The 17,912-nt window shown below is 50.6% G+C and overlaps 1 protein-coding gene across 3 annotated transcripts in view; it reads left to right on the plus strand.

Moving 5' to 3' along the window:
* Positions 1-151: 151 nt before the first annotated feature.
* SLC25A48 (solute carrier family 25 member 48) overlaps positions 152-17,912 on the plus strand; it is a 40,136-nt gene continuing 22,375 nt past the window's right edge. For 2 of the 3 annotated variants that reach the window (XM_066341859.1, XM_066341861.1), the window contains exons 1-4: positions 358-667; positions 5,635-5,678; positions 10,195-10,266; positions 12,636-12,888. In XM_066341859.1, coding sequence (XP_066197956.1) covers positions 367-667; positions 5,635-5,678; positions 10,195-10,266; positions 12,636-12,888 — 670 coding nt within the window. In that variant the 5' untranslated portion in view covers positions 358-366. The other variant, XM_066341860.1, reaches the window with a different exon arrangement.

Here is a 17,912-nt window from a genome sequence, read left to right on the forward strand (position 1 = left end):
TAGATGTTCTGCGGTTGACAAGGGAGTGGTGGACGGCAGGTTGGGCTCAGGGAACTTCCCCGGTGGCCCTGGCATCTCTCAGTCTGGGGTGTGCGGTGGCGCCCGACGCACCGTCGCGCCTGCCTGCTGCCCCTTTAAGGTCCGCTGGGGGCGTGCTGTCAGCGCGGCGCGGGCCTGGAGACTGGGCTGGGCGTCGGACCTGCGTGCCCTCCGGGATTCCGGCGGTCCACCCTCGCGCGCCCCTCCCGCGGACCACGCCCCGCACAGGCTGAATGGGCACCGACCCGGCCCCCGGCGGGCGCGCCATGGGCAGCTTCCAGCTGGAAGACTTTGCGGCAGGCTGGATTGGAGGTAAACCCACCTTGGATGGGAGGGACCCCCAGAAGTGGGTATGTTTTCAGGAAATCCCTTGGGTCCGAGAGACAGAAAGAAAGGCGGGCTGGGCACCGCGTGGGCCGCATTTACACCCCGAGCTCAGGGCTGGGCACTCTGGGCCCGCGCTTCCCACCCGAGCCCCGCGCACCACCTGCTGCGGGGAGATCCGAGCACCGGGCGCCTGGGGTCTTGCGGTTCCCCTTCTTCTGCTCTCGTAAACTCCGCGAGCCTCGCAGAGGTTCACCTGAGCTCCCGATTTGCCTGCAAGTTAAGATCCATGGAGCTTGGTCTGGTAAGGACTTATTCAGCCGCTGGTCCAAGCCAGCCGCCAATTGAGCTTCTGGACGCGTACACACCCTTTGGTGACCGAGTGCGCACCTGAATTTGGAGACACGGCTCGCAGGAACTCATGGGTGAGGTGGCGCTTGGCCGCTGGCCCTGGGCGCGGGATGGGAAGCCCGACATCGTGATCAGGCTGGTTCTTGGAAGCGCCCCGACTGGACAGAGCGGATAGTAGGACCCTTTTCCATTTTCAGCCGCTGTCAACGGTCAGGACCCTCCTTCCGGCCCTATGGTCCCTTCGTACACTTCAAGAGCCTCTCTCTGCTGGGTCTGAGATGGGTTTGCTTTATCAGGAGTGTCATCCATTTCCTTCTCTCCCTTCTTCTCGGGAATTCCTGATAGGTCTCTCCCTCTTCTTCTCAGATACAGATGGGAGTACACCTAGCAGGAGTGTACTTTTGTCCCCTACAGAGGGCTGTAGGGCACCTGCTTCTCACTGTCCTGAGCCTAGGTGGTTCCTTTCACGCGGTGGGGTGGGGGTGGGGAGGGATTCTGTTGACACAGGCTCTGTTGCGTTTGGCTGAGACCTGCCTCTCCTAACTTTCCCATTCAGGGGGCTGCACCTGGAGGCCCGCCGTGCCTATCCAGGCCCTCTTTGGACTACCCTTCCGCCATTCCAAGGGGGAGCTTTCCCTCTGCTGATTCCTTAAGCAGCCAGATGAACTCCAGTAAAGCTGTGGGTGGCTTGTTTTGAGACCCCCCCTGGAGGTTAAGCCTGTCAGAGGAGCTCAAAGTTTCTGATGACACTGAGCCCCTCCCTAGTGCACACAGCAAGTAGTGGGTTGCCCTTTATTCTGTGATTGTCTGTACTTTGTTGATGTTAACATGTTTTTTTTCCTTATATGAAATGGTGATGAGTGTAGTAACAGTGATTACTTAGTAGGTACCAAGTGCTGTTTAAGTGATCTGAGTATATTTTAAAAACAAATTTATTAAGGTTACTTAATGTATCATAAAATTCACCCATTTCAAGTGTACAATTCAATGATTTTTGGTAACTTTACCGAATTGTGAAATCATTACCATAAATTAGTTCTGGAACATTTTCATCCCCCAGTAAGATCCTTATGCCCATTTACAGTTAAATCCCACTCCCTCCTTCTCCCTCTGGGCAGCCACTAATCTACTTTCTGGACATTTTCTATAAATGGAACCATAAAATGTGTGGTCTCTTGTGTCTGTTTATGTATATTTCTTTATAGTCCCAATGAGGTAGCTACTATTATTACATCCCCATTTGACAGATGAGGAAATGAACACACAGAGAAACTGAGTAACTTGTCTAAGGCCATGCAGGTGGCATGAGCACTGGGGTTCCGACGCAAGTAGTCTGGTACCAGGGCCACGTTAACCCCTGTAGTCCTCTATAGCTGTTTTGTTTTGTTTTTCATAATGACCTTGCATGATAAAATTTTACCATTACATCCCTCATGTTTTGTTTGAAATTTTACTGGTCTGTGAAGTCCCTAGGGTCTAGAAACCAGTGTCCCGATACTCTGATTTCCCACCTCGCATCCCCTGCTTTCAGATGGGTGGTCTAAGTGAGTGGGGAGAGACTGGCCCAAGGCTGGATCTGGGCTGCTGCCCAGGCTGAGGGATGCCCACAGTGAAAGGTACACTCCTGGGGGGAAGCAGCTGGAGTCTGAGGGCCAGGCTCCTTGTTCATGTGGAATGAATAGGCCAGCTCCCTGCTGCCTGTCACCTTTCTGCCTCTGTCCCATTCTCTGGGAAGGAGAGGCTGAGAGGGGTATGGAGTTGCCAGACCAGGGAACCGTTCGCTCTGGGATTAGCTGGTTTCTCTTCCCCTGTAAATATCTATTATTTCAAGACCCCTTACCTGCCTTACCTGGTGAGCAGAGACATTTGCTAGCAGTGACACTTTCTTCCTCAATACAGTCTTGGCGAATTTGTCTTATAAGAATGTCTCCTGTTTCAATCTTATAGTCACTGACTTCTGCAACAAGGGCTTATTAACCTATGTGGCTTCTGGGTGGCTTTCTCCCCTGCAAAATGGTTCAGGTCTTGTGACTCTGTGTGGATAGCCATTTCTCTGTGAAAAAACCCAGAGTATACATCACCTTTTCAAAGGGGCTTTCTAAAAAAAAAAAAAAAAAAAAAGTTGGTCCTGGCTGGTGGCTCAATGGATAGAGTAGTGTCAGCCCAGCATATGGACGTCCTGGGTTCAATTCCTGGTTAAGGCACACATGAGAAGTGACCATCTGCTTCTCTCCCTCTTCTCCTTCTCTCCCTCTTCCTCTCCTGAAGCCACTGGCTCAAGTGGTTCGAGCATCGGCCCTGGGCCCTGAGGATAGCTTGGTTAGTATGAGCATTTCAGCCTCAGGTGTTAAAACTAGCTCAGTTGATTCGAGCATCAGCCCTAGATGGGGGTTTCTGGGTGGATCCCAGCCAGGGTGTAAGTAGGAGTCTGCCTCACTATCTCCCTTTTCTTTCACCAAAAAAAAGAAGGAAAAAAAATCAATAGCATCTATTTTTAAATGTCCTATAAATGCCAGGCTCTCTGCTGGTACTACTTTTCCTTCATTACCTCATTTTACTCTTCCAATGGAGCTGTGAGGTGGGTGCTAATATTATTCTAAATGTGAGGTATAGGAAAGTTAAGTAACCTGCAGGTAACTGTAAAGTTTCTAGGTTTTCTCTCCACACCTCCCCCTTTTTTTCTGAGACGAAATTCATATAACACAAAATTAACCATTTTAAAGTGTGCAATTCAGTGGCATTTAGTACGTCACAGTGTTGTGCAACTATCACCTCTATCTAGTTCCAAAATATTTTCCTCATTCCCAAAGAAGTTCCTGGACCCATGCAGTCACTCCCATTTTCTCTCCCCCCAAGGCCTGGCAGTCACTAATCTGCTTCTGTCTCTGTGGATTTACCTATTCTGGAAAAAATTTGAGTGGAATCATACAATATGTGACCTTTATTCTGGCCCATTTCATTGACATATTGTTTTCAACATTCATCTACACCAGTGGTAGTCAACCTGGTCTCTACTGCCCACTAGTGGGCATTCCAGCTTTCATGGTGGGCAGTAGCGGAGCAACCAAAGTATAATAAAAAGATAGATTTAACTATACTAAGTTGTTTTATAAAGATTTATTCTGCCAAATTTAGCAAAAATCCGACATAAAGTACTTGGTAAGTAATTATTATTATATGCTTTAACTTGCTGTAACTCTGCTTTATAAATTTTATAAGGTAAAGTTACTTCCCTACTTTATAAATTACCATTACTGTGGAACCGGTGGGCAGTTAGAAAATTTTACTACTAACAGAGATACAAAAGTGGGCTGAAGGTATAAAAAGGTTGACTACCCCTGGTCTACACTGTAGCCTGTATCAGCACTTCATTCCTGGTTGTGTCGAATGATGTTCCATTGTATGGATAGAACACATTTTGTTTATCCATTCCTCCAGTGAAGGGCAATTAGTTGGGCTGTTTCCACCTTCCAGCCATTGTGGATAGCGCTGCTATGAGCATGCATGTGCAGATACTTGTGAGAGTACCTGTTTTCATTTCTTTTGGACACTTACCTAGGAGTGAAGTTTCTGGGTTGTATAGTAATTCAATGCTCAACTTTTTGAGGAACTGCCAAAGTGTTTTCCACAGGCTGCACCATTTTATCTTTTCATCAGCAATGCATGAGGGTTCCAGTTTCTCCATATCATCGTCAATCCTTATTTTCCTCTCTTATATTATAGCTGTCCTGGAGGGTGTGAAGGGGAGTTTCACTGTAGTTCTGATCTGCATTTCCCTAATGACTAGTGATGTTGAGCATCTTTCATGTACTTGTTAGCCATTTGCATATCTTCTTTGGAGATGTGTCTATTCAAATCCTTTGCTTATATTAAAAAAAATCTTTTTTTAGGGTGTAAGAGTTCTTTATATATTCTGGATACTAGGTTCTTACCAAATATATGATTTGGAAATATTTCCCCCCATTCTGTAGGTTGACTTCACTTTCTTGATAGTATCCTTGTATACATAAAAGTTTAACATTTTTATGATGTTCAATTTATCTATTTTTTCTTTGTTACTTATGCTTTTGATGTCCTAGCTAAGAATCTATTGCAAATCTAAAGTCATAAAGATTTTCCCCTGTGTTTTAGTATATGGTTTTTATAGTTTTAGTGTTTCTACTTCGGTCTTTGTTGTATTTTGAATTGATTTTTTGTGTGTGTGGGTGACAGAGACAGAAAGAGAGACAGAGAGAGGGACAGATAGGGACAAACAGACAGGAAGGGGAGACATGACAAGCATCAATTCTTATTGCAGCTCCTTAGTTGTTCCTTGATTGCTTTCTCATATGTGCCTTGACCGAGGAGGGGGGGCTGCAGCAGAGCAAATGGCCCCTTGCTCTAGCCAGCGACCTTGGTCTTCAAGCCAGCAATCTTGGGGCTCAAGCCAGTGACCATGGGGTCATGTCTATGATCCCACACTCAAGCCAGTGACCCCGCATTCAAGCTGGTGAGCCTGTGCTCAAGCCAGCGATCTTGGGGTTTCGAACCTAGGTCCTCTGCATCCCAGTGTGATGCTCTATCCACTGCATCACTGCCTGGTCAGGCTTGAGTTAATCTTTTAATATGGTATGAGGAAAGGGATCTAACTTTATTCTTTCACATGTAAATACCCAGTTGTCCCAACACCTTCACCACAATTTTTTGAGGGGGTGCTTGTTTCTTGACACAGAGCCCAGGTTTTAGTCCACTGTCTCTGCCTTCCTCCAAGCCACAACCAGTGCCTACCTAGCACATTACAGGTCCTCTCTGGTGACCAGGTATTGACTGAAGAAGCGAATGTAAGTAAGTGCCTGAGCCTTCCATCTTGTTCCAGGGGCCCGCAAGTGCAAGCTAGGAGTCCAGGGACTGAATGACCAGGTGTTCTTCTTCAATCCACAGGTGCAGCCAGTGTCATTGTTGGATACCCTCTGGACACGGTCAAGGTATGTAGCCTCGTTTGTCACGACTTCTTGGGAAGGGGACTGCAGTGAGTCAGCCTGCAGTTCTGTGCCCACTGTATCTGGTCTCCAGAGTCTCCAGCCCAGGAAGGTTCTCTGTGCACCATGGGATGTGGTGCCAGGAGGTCTGGTTTGGAATGGCTCTGCCCTCCTTACTTGGCACTGATTTTGTTTTGGCGAATGTCTCATTTCTGCCTGCAGGTTCCCGTGAACTGTGGGGCAGTGGCGGGAGGAGGGGTGAGGAAGGCACTGGGGAGTGTCCTATAAGGCCTTGCTGAACTAAAGAGCAGGAAAGGCTCCAGGTGCGACTTGGCATCTGAGCCCAAAATGTAAGGTTGGGTTTCAAGAGATTGGGAAAAATATGTTAGGCACAGAACAGCATGGGCAAAGGCACTGAGATGGAGCACTTCGTGGACCTACTTGGGAAAGACCGGCATGACACACCAGGCTTCTGACAGCAGCTGCAGGTCTGAGTCCGGGGGCAGGGAGGGGGTCAGCACTCAATCCTCGGAAGCCCTGGGGGTCAGACAGGCCTCTGGACCTGGGTGGGGAATGAGAAGCCATTATAAGTTGAGGGCGCTCTTGTGGTGTGAGGACTATGAGCCAGCAGGGCCATCTGGCATGGGGTTCAAGCCCCTCGGTCTACAGCTGTAGAAGCTGGCTCCGAAAGGGGAAGGGCCTCACCTCAGGTCACACAAGTTAAGGCATCAAGGAGTGAGACACTATAAAGGAGTATTCTTTGACTCTACTCCCACCCCTGCCACCTGTCCCCAGTGGTGACCAGGACTCAGAGCCTTGCCCTGAGAGCACAGTCACAGAGTGACATCTAGATTTGATAAAAAGCTCTGCCTGGATGGCACGAGGAGGAACCTTGCAGGCTCTTCTCACACGGCTGCTGCCATCTCCTTTCTCCCCATCCTCCTCGCGTGACAGTGCCCCCCGCCCCCGGGGCAGAGCCCAGGCCTGCTCCCTTCTGATAGGGAGGTCAGAATAGTTGTCTTAAAGAGTTGAAGATATTTCCTGGCTCCTTGTGTCTCCCATACGGGCCTTACATTTTGCTCACACATCAACTGCATATTGGACACGGCAGGCACCACAGGGATGGCAAGGCCTCAGAGGACAGAGCAAGTGCAAATCCTGCCCTGCGGGTGAGCGTGTCTCTCTGGGACAGCGTCCTTCCCTCTCCCCCAGTGGCCAGGGCTGTGTACCTTGCTGGAGCCACCACTACCCCTTTGCACAGGTGCGTCTGGCCACCCTGGGCCTGGCCACGTGTCACCTGAAAAGACTGGAGGTCTCCTCCTCATCTCCATTCTGTTCCTTCTGAAGGGAATCTCCTCCCTCCTTCCCTCCCTCCCTCCTTCCCTCCCTTTCCTCTTTTTCCTCTTTCCCTCCCTCTGTCCCTTTTCTATAGAGTCCCTGTCTACTAAGAAAGGTCCAGGCAACCCAAGGCACACATGGAGTTAATGCTTCCTGTTTCTTCCCCCTTCTCTCTCTCTCTCTCTCTCTCTCAAATGCATAAGTAAAGTCTAAAAATATATTTTTAAGAAAAATAAAAAAGGAAAGTTCCGGGCAAGAATGTCAAGAGTGAGAATAACCTGAAGCCCAGCCCGCCACCCACCCACCCCCACCCACTCTCCAGGGCCCAGCATTTACTCTCCCTGAGCCTTGGAGTCCTCATTTGTAAAATCGTCAAAGAGCACCTCCCCAGTGGGGCTGTCATGAGGATTATCACTATGACATCAAGGACAGAGCAATGTGTGGGCCTTTCTTGTCCCGATGAACATGTACACTGGCTGGGATGTGTCTGTGGTCCCGGAGCTGGCCCATGGGAGAGCCAAGCTAGCAGGACCTGCCTGGGCTGCTGGGTTGGGCCAGAGTTTCCTTTCCCGGTCTGTAGCTGCCTGTCACAGGTGGAAGACCCAGCCACTGGCTGCTTAGTGACAGTGGGGCAGAAGCAGGACTCTTATCTGGCCTGGATCCTGGCACAGCAGGTGCATTAGGGTTCATGCCTGATGCAGGATTTCTAATCAGGGCTTGGTTGCCTTTAGACCAGCAAGTAAAGTATAAGAGAAAAAAACTGTTATTTTAAGCCACTAGGTCACTTGTTACAGCAGCAACGGGGAGATCAGCTTTCTTCATCTGTAAAACTGAAATAATATCCAGGCCGCATAGCATTTGCGGGATTCAGTGAGATGAGCTCTGTAAGATGCTCAGTAACTCCCCCAAGTATGCCGTTGGTGCACATTAAATGCTCCTGTTGTAATTGGAGACCCTGAGGCTTGAGCTGTGCTGCTGGCCTCAGTGGTAGCCTCCCAAGGACTCCACCGGCTGGCAGACCTTTGCTCTGTGGCTGTGACCTGGGTTTGTCTGTTGGGTTATATGCCCTCATGTACTGTTTGCTTGAGTGACTTGACCACTCAGCCTTCTTAGTGAGAACTTGATCCCTCCTGGGGCTCAGACATTTTGTAGATTCAGTAACCAGGGCCAGCCCTGAAGGCTGGGGCCAGTGGGTAGAGCAGTCAGCCTCGGGCCAGCCTTAAAGGGAGCAGAGTGAGGCCTGCTTTCTGGCCTGCCCTGGCCCCTGGCATGCCCTGGTCAGGTGTGCCCCAGCACAAGCTAGACCTCTGTGGTTCTGCATAACCAGAAGACCGTGGTGGCCCAGGCCTCACCTTGCTCAAGCTCCAGGGCCTCTTCCCCACCGGCCCTTCTGAGCCTGGTTCATTTTTCCCTGTGGCGCTTGCCATCTGATGTATATATTTACCTGGGAATTACTTTTTATTGACTGTCTTTTCCAATCCCAGCTGCTTTAAGTTTCATGAGGGCAGGGGGTTTGTTTTCTCTATTGCTAAATTCCCTGAGACTGAAACAGTGACTGTTCCGAAACAGGCACTCGATAAATATTGGTTGAGTGGATCAATAAACACATTTTTCTGATTATGAAAGTCATATTTATGAATAGTGTCATTTATGCACCATACCTGTAGGAGCGCTACGTGTTTCCTCTGGCTGGCTGGCTGTATAAAACCACTGAGATGAATGCCCTGCACTCTTCGGCACGCTGTTAGCTGTGGTTATTCACTCACAGGTGGGAGAGAGAGGGAGGTGAGCCAAAGGAAAATTTAGCTTTATGTATAATGTTTTTAAAAATATATTTTATTAAAAGACTGTATTCCTATATTAGTTTTGTACTTAAATTTTTAAAAAATTATGTAAGCTAAAAATAATCCAAGTAACCAATGCTTATTGTAGGAAAGTTGGAAAATGAAGAAAAGCTTAATGTAGCAAAACATGATGCATGATTCCCACCTAAGAGCCCTTTACGTCTATGACTTACATTCTTCCAGGGTCCCTTCACTCGTCTACAGGCTGAGCTCAGGCTGCTGGTGCGAAGTGTTAGTCTGCACCTGGGCCTCAGAGCCCTACAGGACCCAGGTTCAGGTTCGGGGCAGAGCCTGGGTCTTCTCCTTGGTGGTTCTCACGGTTCCCTCCTACCAGGCACAGCATGTTTGGGTGCTAAGGAAGTGTTTTGATGGAGAACTATAGGCCACACATCTTAAAAGAAGCAGAACCCTCTGAGACCAGGGTAAAAGGTACCCTGGGCACTCCTGTGGGCTTCCTCAGACCCTCTGTGCCCTCACGATGCCCCAGCAACCACAGCCAGCCTCCATGAGAGGACACCATATCTTCACCATCCAGACAGTACAAAGGGGTCATGTGCGAGGTCCCCACTTGGCTTCAGAGATGAGAGGGAAGTAGAAGGGGCCCTACCCCAGAGGGGGCATCCAGAGAAGCCCTAAGTAAATAGGCAAATAGATGACACCATTGCAGCCTCTAAGCTCAGACCAAAAAGATAAGCAGGTGCTGGAGAAGTGTCTGGGGGGAAAGAACAGAGGTAGAAAGTTCTGGAGGCAGGAAGAACCGATGCTCCAGGGAACATGCATGTGAGGCAGCGAGGTGGAGGCCGGGGTGGGGGTGGGGCCAGGGTCTGGTGAGAGGAGGGTCCGGGCCTCTCCCGAGGCCTCCTGGATGCTAGTAGGACTGTGGAATGTATTCTAAGTTGATAGGAGGCCACTGGAGAGCTTTAAGCAGCAGTGATGCAGTTCATCAGACTGTCAAAGATGAGTGTGATGTATCAAAGAGAGGGGGAAGCAGGAGGCCCTCAAGGAGACCAGGCCACGTGCGATGAGCAGGCTACACCGGGAATATTTAGGAAGGCAGAGTGACAGACAGAAGATGGGACAGAGGCATGCCACCCATTGCCATTTTGTACTCAAGAGGCAGGGATCAGACTCCTACTGCCTCCAGGAAGGTCTGACTGGGACATTGAGGGAGGCATTGCAGTAGAAGACAGAGGGCCAGCCTGCCCAGGACTGAAACCCAGACCTCCTTCCTGCCTGGGTCACTTTGGGCAAGGCCTCAGTGCTAGAGCCTCAGCATCTTGGGGGCAGTGAGGGTGCGGGACAACTCTGTCTGGGCCTCACACCCTCACCTCTCTCCACAGACTCGCCTGCAGGCCGGCGTCGGCTATGGGAACACCCTCAGCTGCATCCGCATGGTGTACAGGAAGGAGAGTGTAAGTACCCCTTGGGCGGGCGGACAGAGCCATAGGCAAAGCCCATGTGGGTCTGGGGTCTGCAGCCACTGCACCCCGCCAGCATGCGAGTGGGAGGTCCGTTTGTCCTGCTCATCCCATCTGGCTCAGTTGTCCCTGATCATCTCACATCACACCTTAAGTATCTCGCATTTCCTAGCCCTAACCCTGCCACCTAGAGTGTTGTTATTGGAGGAAAAGAGATGATCTTAGGTAACCTCTCTGGAGAAATTCTGAGGAATTTAGAACCACAGTGTGGAAAATTCCTGCAAAAAACAGGCTAACCTGTCATGTTTTTAAAACCGAGTGAGTGGCCAGGACCGTGTGCCCACAGGCTCCCTGTATCTGGGTGCAGCAGCTGGGGCCAGGCACTCTGATGCCACTCGCCCACAGCTGACTGTACCACAGGTCACTTGTGACCACAGGACCCAAGGTTTTTCTTTGCAAACAGGAAAACCTGAATAATATAAATATTTTATAGATGATGCATCAGGTACCCTTCTTGAGAATTACCGTGTGCTTTAGGGAGACTTTCTAAGGCCTCTTTTGGGGAATTTAAAGTAGATTTTAACATTTAGGTTGACGTGACCTGTTGATTTAAAGCAATGGTCAGGTGTTAGCCCCATGGCAATCCAAGGCTTTTCCTTGAGTCACGGGAAATGTGGTCCCATTTCTGCACTGTCCGTATGGGCGGCGCCCCGGAGCTTGAGGGCCTCCGCCTACACCTGGAGTTCCTCCTCAGACCCAGCGTGTCTTGTGTCAGGGTGCTGTTCTCTCTGATTGGCTTCTTTTTTTTTTTTTTTTTTTTTTTTTTTCATTTTTCTGAAGCTAGAAACAGGGAGAGACAGTCAGACAGACTCCCGCATGCGCCCGACCGGGATCCACCCGGCACGCCCACCAGGGGCGACGCTCTGCCCACCAGGGGGCGATGCTCTGCCCATCCTGGGTGTCGCCATGTTGCGACCAGAGCCACTCTAGCGCCTGGGGCAGAGGCCACAGAGCCATCCCCAGCGCCCGGGCCATCTTTGCTCCAATGGAGCCTTGGCTGCGGGAGGGGAAGAGAGAGACAGAGAGGGAAAGCGCGGCGGAGGGGTGGAGAAGCAAATGGGCGCTTCTCCTGTGTGCCCTGGCCGGGAATCGAACCCGGGTCTGATTGGCTTCTTTAAAACCGGACGAGTGCTGCCAACCTGGTACTCGCTGTTCCAGGAGTGTGCGATTCCTCGGTGCCCTGAAAGACAGCTGGTGATTCTCCCTTGCTGGCACACGTTCCCCACAGTGTCTGCCAGCCAGTGTCCCAGCTCTGGGGTTTCTGTGGGGACACAGCAGCTCAGGGCTCAGGCATGTTCCAGGTCACCCGAGGAAGAGGCTGAAGCAGGGTGTGTGTGTGTGTGTGTGTGTGTGTGTGTGTGTGTGTGTGTGTGTGTGTTGCACATGTGTGTGAACATGCACATGTGAGGTGTCTATCTCTAGCAAATACGGTGCATGCGAGCAATTCCAGAGGAGCAGGGTTTGCGTGTAGCCCGGGGTTGGTACAGCAGCTGGTTCACCTCCAGCGTGGGGCTCAAGCGTGCAGCCCTGAGAAGTGGTCCGGTCTCAGCAGAGCCTCTGTGGTGCTCACTGAGTGTGGAAAGGACCTGCCCTCAGCCTCAGCACCCTCTCCTCAGCCTCTTGCGTCTGGTGTGTATGCAGAAGCCGCCTCATGCTGTTTCCCCGGGGGCTCCTTCCTCAAGCTATACTTCCAAAAAACACCCATGTTCGGGGGCACCCATCCACAGGCTGGCCCGGTTGTCCTTAGGGGAGCTGTAGGACCCTTCTCTTTGCCCCTCACCGTAAGCTTAGCACATTATATTTTAATTTGACCATCCAGGCTCACCCCTCCCCTCTCCCGCCTCCAGACTAAAATCAGGGAAGGCTTTTCTTTCTTATTGCTGTTCCCCAGGGCCTGGCACATGGCAAGTGCTGGGGAACGCTTTGGTTGGAGTGGCAGAGGAGAAGGGTGTATGTGATGCTTGGCTAGCCCATTAGCCACCTGGGCTCCACAGGCTCCCTTCGGCCCAGCCTGAGAGCCCTGCATTCCAGAGTCCAATATGGGTCCCGGGCCCGGACACCCCTCTCACCAGCAAGGCTGCACAGAAGCAGTCCTTCCCCAGGGCAGGCACACTCTCAGTGCCCAGCCTGCTTCCATGTCAGCGTCCTCTTTTGTCCTCTTCACTGGCACTTCAGTTTATTCTTGTGCCGTCTCCCCACCAGCCTGCGGGCTGCGGGAGGGCAGGGGCTGTGCCCAGGACAGTGTTGGGAGCTTGGCACCTGCCTACACTTCTCACACTTCCTCCCCCTGGGATTCCCCACAGGTGTTCGGCTTCTTCAAGGGCATGTCCTTCCCCCTGGCCAGCGTCGCCGTCTACAACTCGGTGGTGTTTGGGGTCTTCAGTAACACGCAGAGGTTCCTCAGCTGGCACCAGGGCAGGGAGCCCGAGGCTGGCCCACCCCTCTCGGACCTGCTCCTGGCCAGCATGGTGGCCGGTGTGGTGTCCATCGGACTGGGCACCCCCGTGGACCTCATCAAGATCCGCCTGCAGATGCAAACACAGCCATTTCGGGAAAGTAAGAGGCCCGGGAGGGGACTGGCGTCTGGGCACCTGTGACCCCCCTCCTGATTCGCCAGATCTGGGGTGCGGTTGTTAACATCCTTTTTATAGAGCAGGGCATCAACATGGTCATGTAACAGTGTGTAATTATCGTTACTTTATCTAGGGGGTAACTCTCTTGGTTCAGTATTTACTACATGCCAGGCACCTGCTAAGAGCTCTGCTTGCATTCTCTTAATCCATCTTTATAACCATTCTGTGAGGCACATGCTCTCACTCTTCTTCCATAATGGAAGGTCAAGATCCATGATCCTTCCTGTCACCTCAGGTATCCCATTGTGGCTGTCACATGGATAAGACACCCTCTCTGACAGCCTTCTGGGTGTGACCCCTGTTTCTGCAAAGGCTGGGGCTCAGCTGTGCCCAGTGGACGGAGCTCCAGGAGCTGGCTCGGGCCCCCAGGCACCTGATTCAGCTTGCTCTCCCTGCCCAGCCGGAAGGGTGTCCAGGGCTGGCCTGCGCACCTCTGAGTGGGATGCCGATGCTCCCCACGGGGGCACATGGAGGGCCTGGGACCTGGTTGCCCTGAGGGGGTGGGTCGCAACTGCTGGATGCTCAGTGCCCCAGGGTCCATGCAGGGCAACAACTGTGCCGGCTCATCCAGAGAGTCACAGAGCACAGCCCTGGGGTCACCCAGGGAGACACAGAGCAGGAGGATCCTTGCCTCCATCCACTCGACACACTGAGCGGGTCTTGATACTGTTCGTTTGATCAAAGGATTGTACCTCCAAGGCAGGTTTGAGGCTGGCCTCGCTGGCCCCACCCCAGAGGTGGAAGCTGAGATGTAAGGCAACAAAGGGCCATGTGAGCAGGCTTAGAAGCCAGGCGTCCCATCCCCAGGCTGGCCTTCTGCCCTGTCCTGTCGACTTCAGAAAGGCTTGTGTTAGTCTCGGGTGCAGAGCAAATTTCTCCGTACATCTTAAAACTCTTTGGGGGCCAGATGTTGGAAGAATCTCAGCGATGAGGCTCCTCAGCTCCTGGGGGCATCCTAGCCTCCTTCACAGCTTGCACACCTTGTTTTTGGCATGTGTGTGTGTGTGTGCACGCACGTGTGTGTGTGTGTGTGTGTGTGTGTGTGTGTGTGTGTGTGTGTGTAGGGCGCACACCCAGACACCCAGCCTGGACACCAGGGAAGATGTTTCTCAAGTAATGTCTTCCTTCAGAAAGCCTGGCATATTTGGAAGAAAATTAATTGGCGAGCTTTCTTGCCTTTTTTTTTAGCAAGAGAAAAATAATCAAATTTAATACACAGATACATATGGGAGCGCCCCATTCGTGAGAGAGCCAGAGACCCCACATGCAGGAGAGGTTCAGAGACAGAGAAGAAACATGGGTATATAAGACATCCTGAGCTAGGGATGGGGGAAGGTGCCTCGGAGGCTTCAGAAGGTCGTTGCAGGATAAGAAGAGCAGACCTTTAGTAAATACAAGTTTGCCCTGCCCTGGTGACGGATCATCTCTGATCATCTCTTATGGGCAAGGCCTCTAATAACTGGTGAGTTTGGCTCCATCCTCTGCACAGTCTGCTCTCCTTGGCTGCCACCCAGCTGCTGGGAGAGGCTTGGTGATGACAGGCGCTGAGCAGAATCACCACTGGGGATGGAGCAGGGAGGCTGTGGTTTCCTTGTACTTGTCCCTCAGGAACCCTCTGGGCCTGAGGTAGAAACCTCAGACTCATCAGAACCAGAGAGGTGACAGAAGTGAGTAGAGGTGACTGGAAAATGACCCTTCCACTTTTGACACCCACAGCCCTCCTAGCCTGTTTCATTTTTCCCTTTGCATTGAAACATGGACACAGAGCATATGTTACTGTCCACATCACTCTTAGAAAAGCAGCAGTTCAAGCACCTGTGTCAGCTTTGGCGTCTGGGGGGGCGGCTGTGGGGAGTGGGCTGAGGGGGTGGCTAGGACCTCGCCCCTGCTGACTGTAACCACATGGCCTGGGTCTTCTGATCTTTAAGAAAAAGCAGAAGGCTAGATTTTTTTTCTGTGGGGTCTTTCAATGGCAAATTATTAGATAATTCAATTAAAAACAAAGTTAAACACAACCAAAGCACCATGTGGAGTACACAGTGCGGGGCTGAGGCTGGCTGCATGCTCTGGTCTCTGCTTTGGGCCGGGCCTGCTCTGCATGGTGACTGAGCACAAACTTCCAGCAGCCTTGAGCAAGGCCTGTGAGATTGCTCATGGCTTGTGGTTTTACCCCAGAATTGCCAGTCCACTTCCTGGGTGGTGACAGTGAGCCACGAGAGACTACACCCATGTCCTAAAGCCAAGTACCAAATGCTTCTCTGGTTCCTCTGCTTTGGGACATTGACAGGTGGACGGTCAGGTCGAGATAAGAGCTCAGGTCATCTGGTTGGCAGATTTGCAAATATAAAAGCCAATGAGTTCGACTAAAGCCTGATTGTCTATTAGTGATGACTGCTGGTTGAAAAAGTACAAAGTACAGAACATTGACTATAGAGGGAGAAAATGCCCATCCACCCAAATACTATCACTGTTGACACATAAATGTGTTTCCTTTTCTGTATACATAGATGAAGTATTTTAGGAGGTTGTACTCATATAGACACTTTTGTAATCTGTTTTTAGCTCAACATTATAACAGAAACATTTTAATGTTATTAAAATAGCATATCAAATTATTTAAAATAAATGGATAATATTTTTAAAAGATGTGCAATACGGACACACACATACACTGAGAGGGATGATGTTGTATGGTCAGAATTCAGTTTCTAGAGTTAGACCACCTGCTTCTCATCCTTTCCCAGGGTCAAGAAACTTTGGATAACTTACCTAACATGACCAAACCTCAGTTTACTCATCTGCAAAGAAGGCACAATAGTAGTTATTTCATACCTGGGATGGAATGGGATACTGTATTACACATGAAGGTAGAGCAATGCCTGCCACATTGAAAACACAAAATTGGTGTTAGCCATAATTTAGCAAACTCATTATTTAATAAACATCTTAGTAATGAACACTTAAGTTGTTTACAGTTTTTCCTCTTTTAAAAAATAGTGCTGTGGTCAGCAAATTTGTACATAAAGCATTGCTTTCATTTAGGATTATTTCCCTAAATGTGTGAGTTCTCTGATTCATGAGTGGGTCAAAGTCTGTGGTCATTTTTAAGATTTTTGGTACATACGTGAAATTGTTACAGAAGGGTTTTACCAAATTACATTCAGAGTTGCTGGGGTTTGGAGGGAATTTCCAACTGGCACTGACTACCACTGTGTCCAGACAGTTATTCCTCATATAAAACTCTTCCTCCTTGATGAGGTTTTCTCCTGGGGCCTCTGCCACTTTGCAAACAAGGGAGAGCTGGCCTGAGCTCTGTCTGATTGGCCTGATGGGAAGGCACCTGTACAGAAACCCTTCTTTAAAGTCATCATTACACTTTGCAGAGGCGTGAGCCCCACTGGGTGCCCTGCTGGGCCTGAGCTGGGAGTCGGGCTGTGGTCCCTCCACTGGCTGGACCAGTTCACATCCTGGAGGCCAATAGCCAATGGCTGATGACACTCACTCCTCCCCAATCGGGTAGCTTTCAGATCTGTGTTTTTATTAAGAGCCTAATTAATGTGCAGATCAGATCAGAAAGCCCTCAATGCCACTCGAGTGGCACAGAGTTTGGGGGCTCAGAGGAGAACTTGGCATTAACTCTGGGCTGACCCTCCTAGTGATTTCGCCAGGCCCAGAGGGCTGACAGTCACACTTGTTCAAATTCACTCTTTGACTCATTCACAAACATTTCCAAATCCCTGCTCTAAGCCAAGCACAGCAGGTAAATCAGATTATTCAGACCACAGCCCCTGCCTCTGGCTGAGGATGGGCTTGGGTGCTATTCAGCAGGCAGTAAAGCAGCTTGGGCACCAGAATGACCAGAGCAGAGCCATGTGGCAGGAAGGTGGGGCTCGTCTTCAGTAGGGGCAGGAATAGCAGAGGTGAGTCAGTGGACTGGGAGGCTGCTGCCACAGACCAGGTGAGAGGCCAGGAATGCCTGACACAGGGCTGTGGACTTGGGAAGGGAGGAAAGTGGCAGACTGAGGAGGCATTGGTGACGTAGAACCAACAGGCCAAGCAGGAAAGAAATGTTAAAAATGACCTGGGATTTCAAAGTTGGGTGACTCTTGGGTGAACCTCCCACACAGGGAATTATATGGCAAATGACATGTGTGGGACAATGGTTGGCATGGAAGAGGTGATCTGTCCATGCTCCCAGCTGTGCTCAGGAGCCTGGCTGGCAGGGCAGGCTGCAGTGAGGACGGGGCGAGTCTGACTTGGCTCACCTGTGTGAGGTGTCTGAGACCGCAGCTGGAATGTCAGATGTAGAAGTGAGAGTTGAAGTTATGACACACTAGGTTCCAATGCCAAAGTGAGCTGTAGAGGAGAAAAGGGTGGATATCAACAAACAAACAGTAGAAAAGCTCGGGAAGGAGCAGAGAGCTATAGGACACTAACAGCTCTAGTTAACAAATTCTGAGCCCATACAACGTGCACTGCACTAATGCACTTGCCATAAATAAGCCATCCTAACTGTATAGGCACTGTCATTCTCTTTATTTTATAGGTGGGGAAACTGAGGCTCGGGTTATGTGACTTGTCAGTGCTCACTCAGCTGTTTCACGGTAGGGCAGGGCATTGCCCAAGACATCCCACTCTGCAACCCCTGGAAACAGGGTCCTGAGCCTGCTGTCGCCAACATATGGGCTGGAGAGTGAAGAGGGGAGACACTGGGGACAGAGACCAAGGGGTGGAAGAGAGAGGCTTTCTTTTCCAAGTTGGGAGAGGGAAGGAAGAGACATTGAGAGAGAATTTTGAGGGCAAGAGGAAGGGAGTGAGGGGGGCTTGACTCAGAAGGCCGGGCTCTACCCTGTTCAAGGTCATCTGAAGAGAATAAAGAGGACAGAGTGGGGTCCAGATTTCAGGAGGAGAAGATGCTCCTCTCTGGCCATGTCAGGTAGAGGCATG

Source organism: Saccopteryx leptura, chromosome 6 (assembly GCF_036850995.1).
Source record: "Saccopteryx leptura isolate mSacLep1 chromosome 6, mSacLep1_pri_phased_curated, whole genome shotgun sequence".
Lineage (NCBI taxonomy): Eukaryota > Metazoa > Chordata > Mammalia > Chiroptera > Emballonuridae > Saccopteryx > Saccopteryx leptura.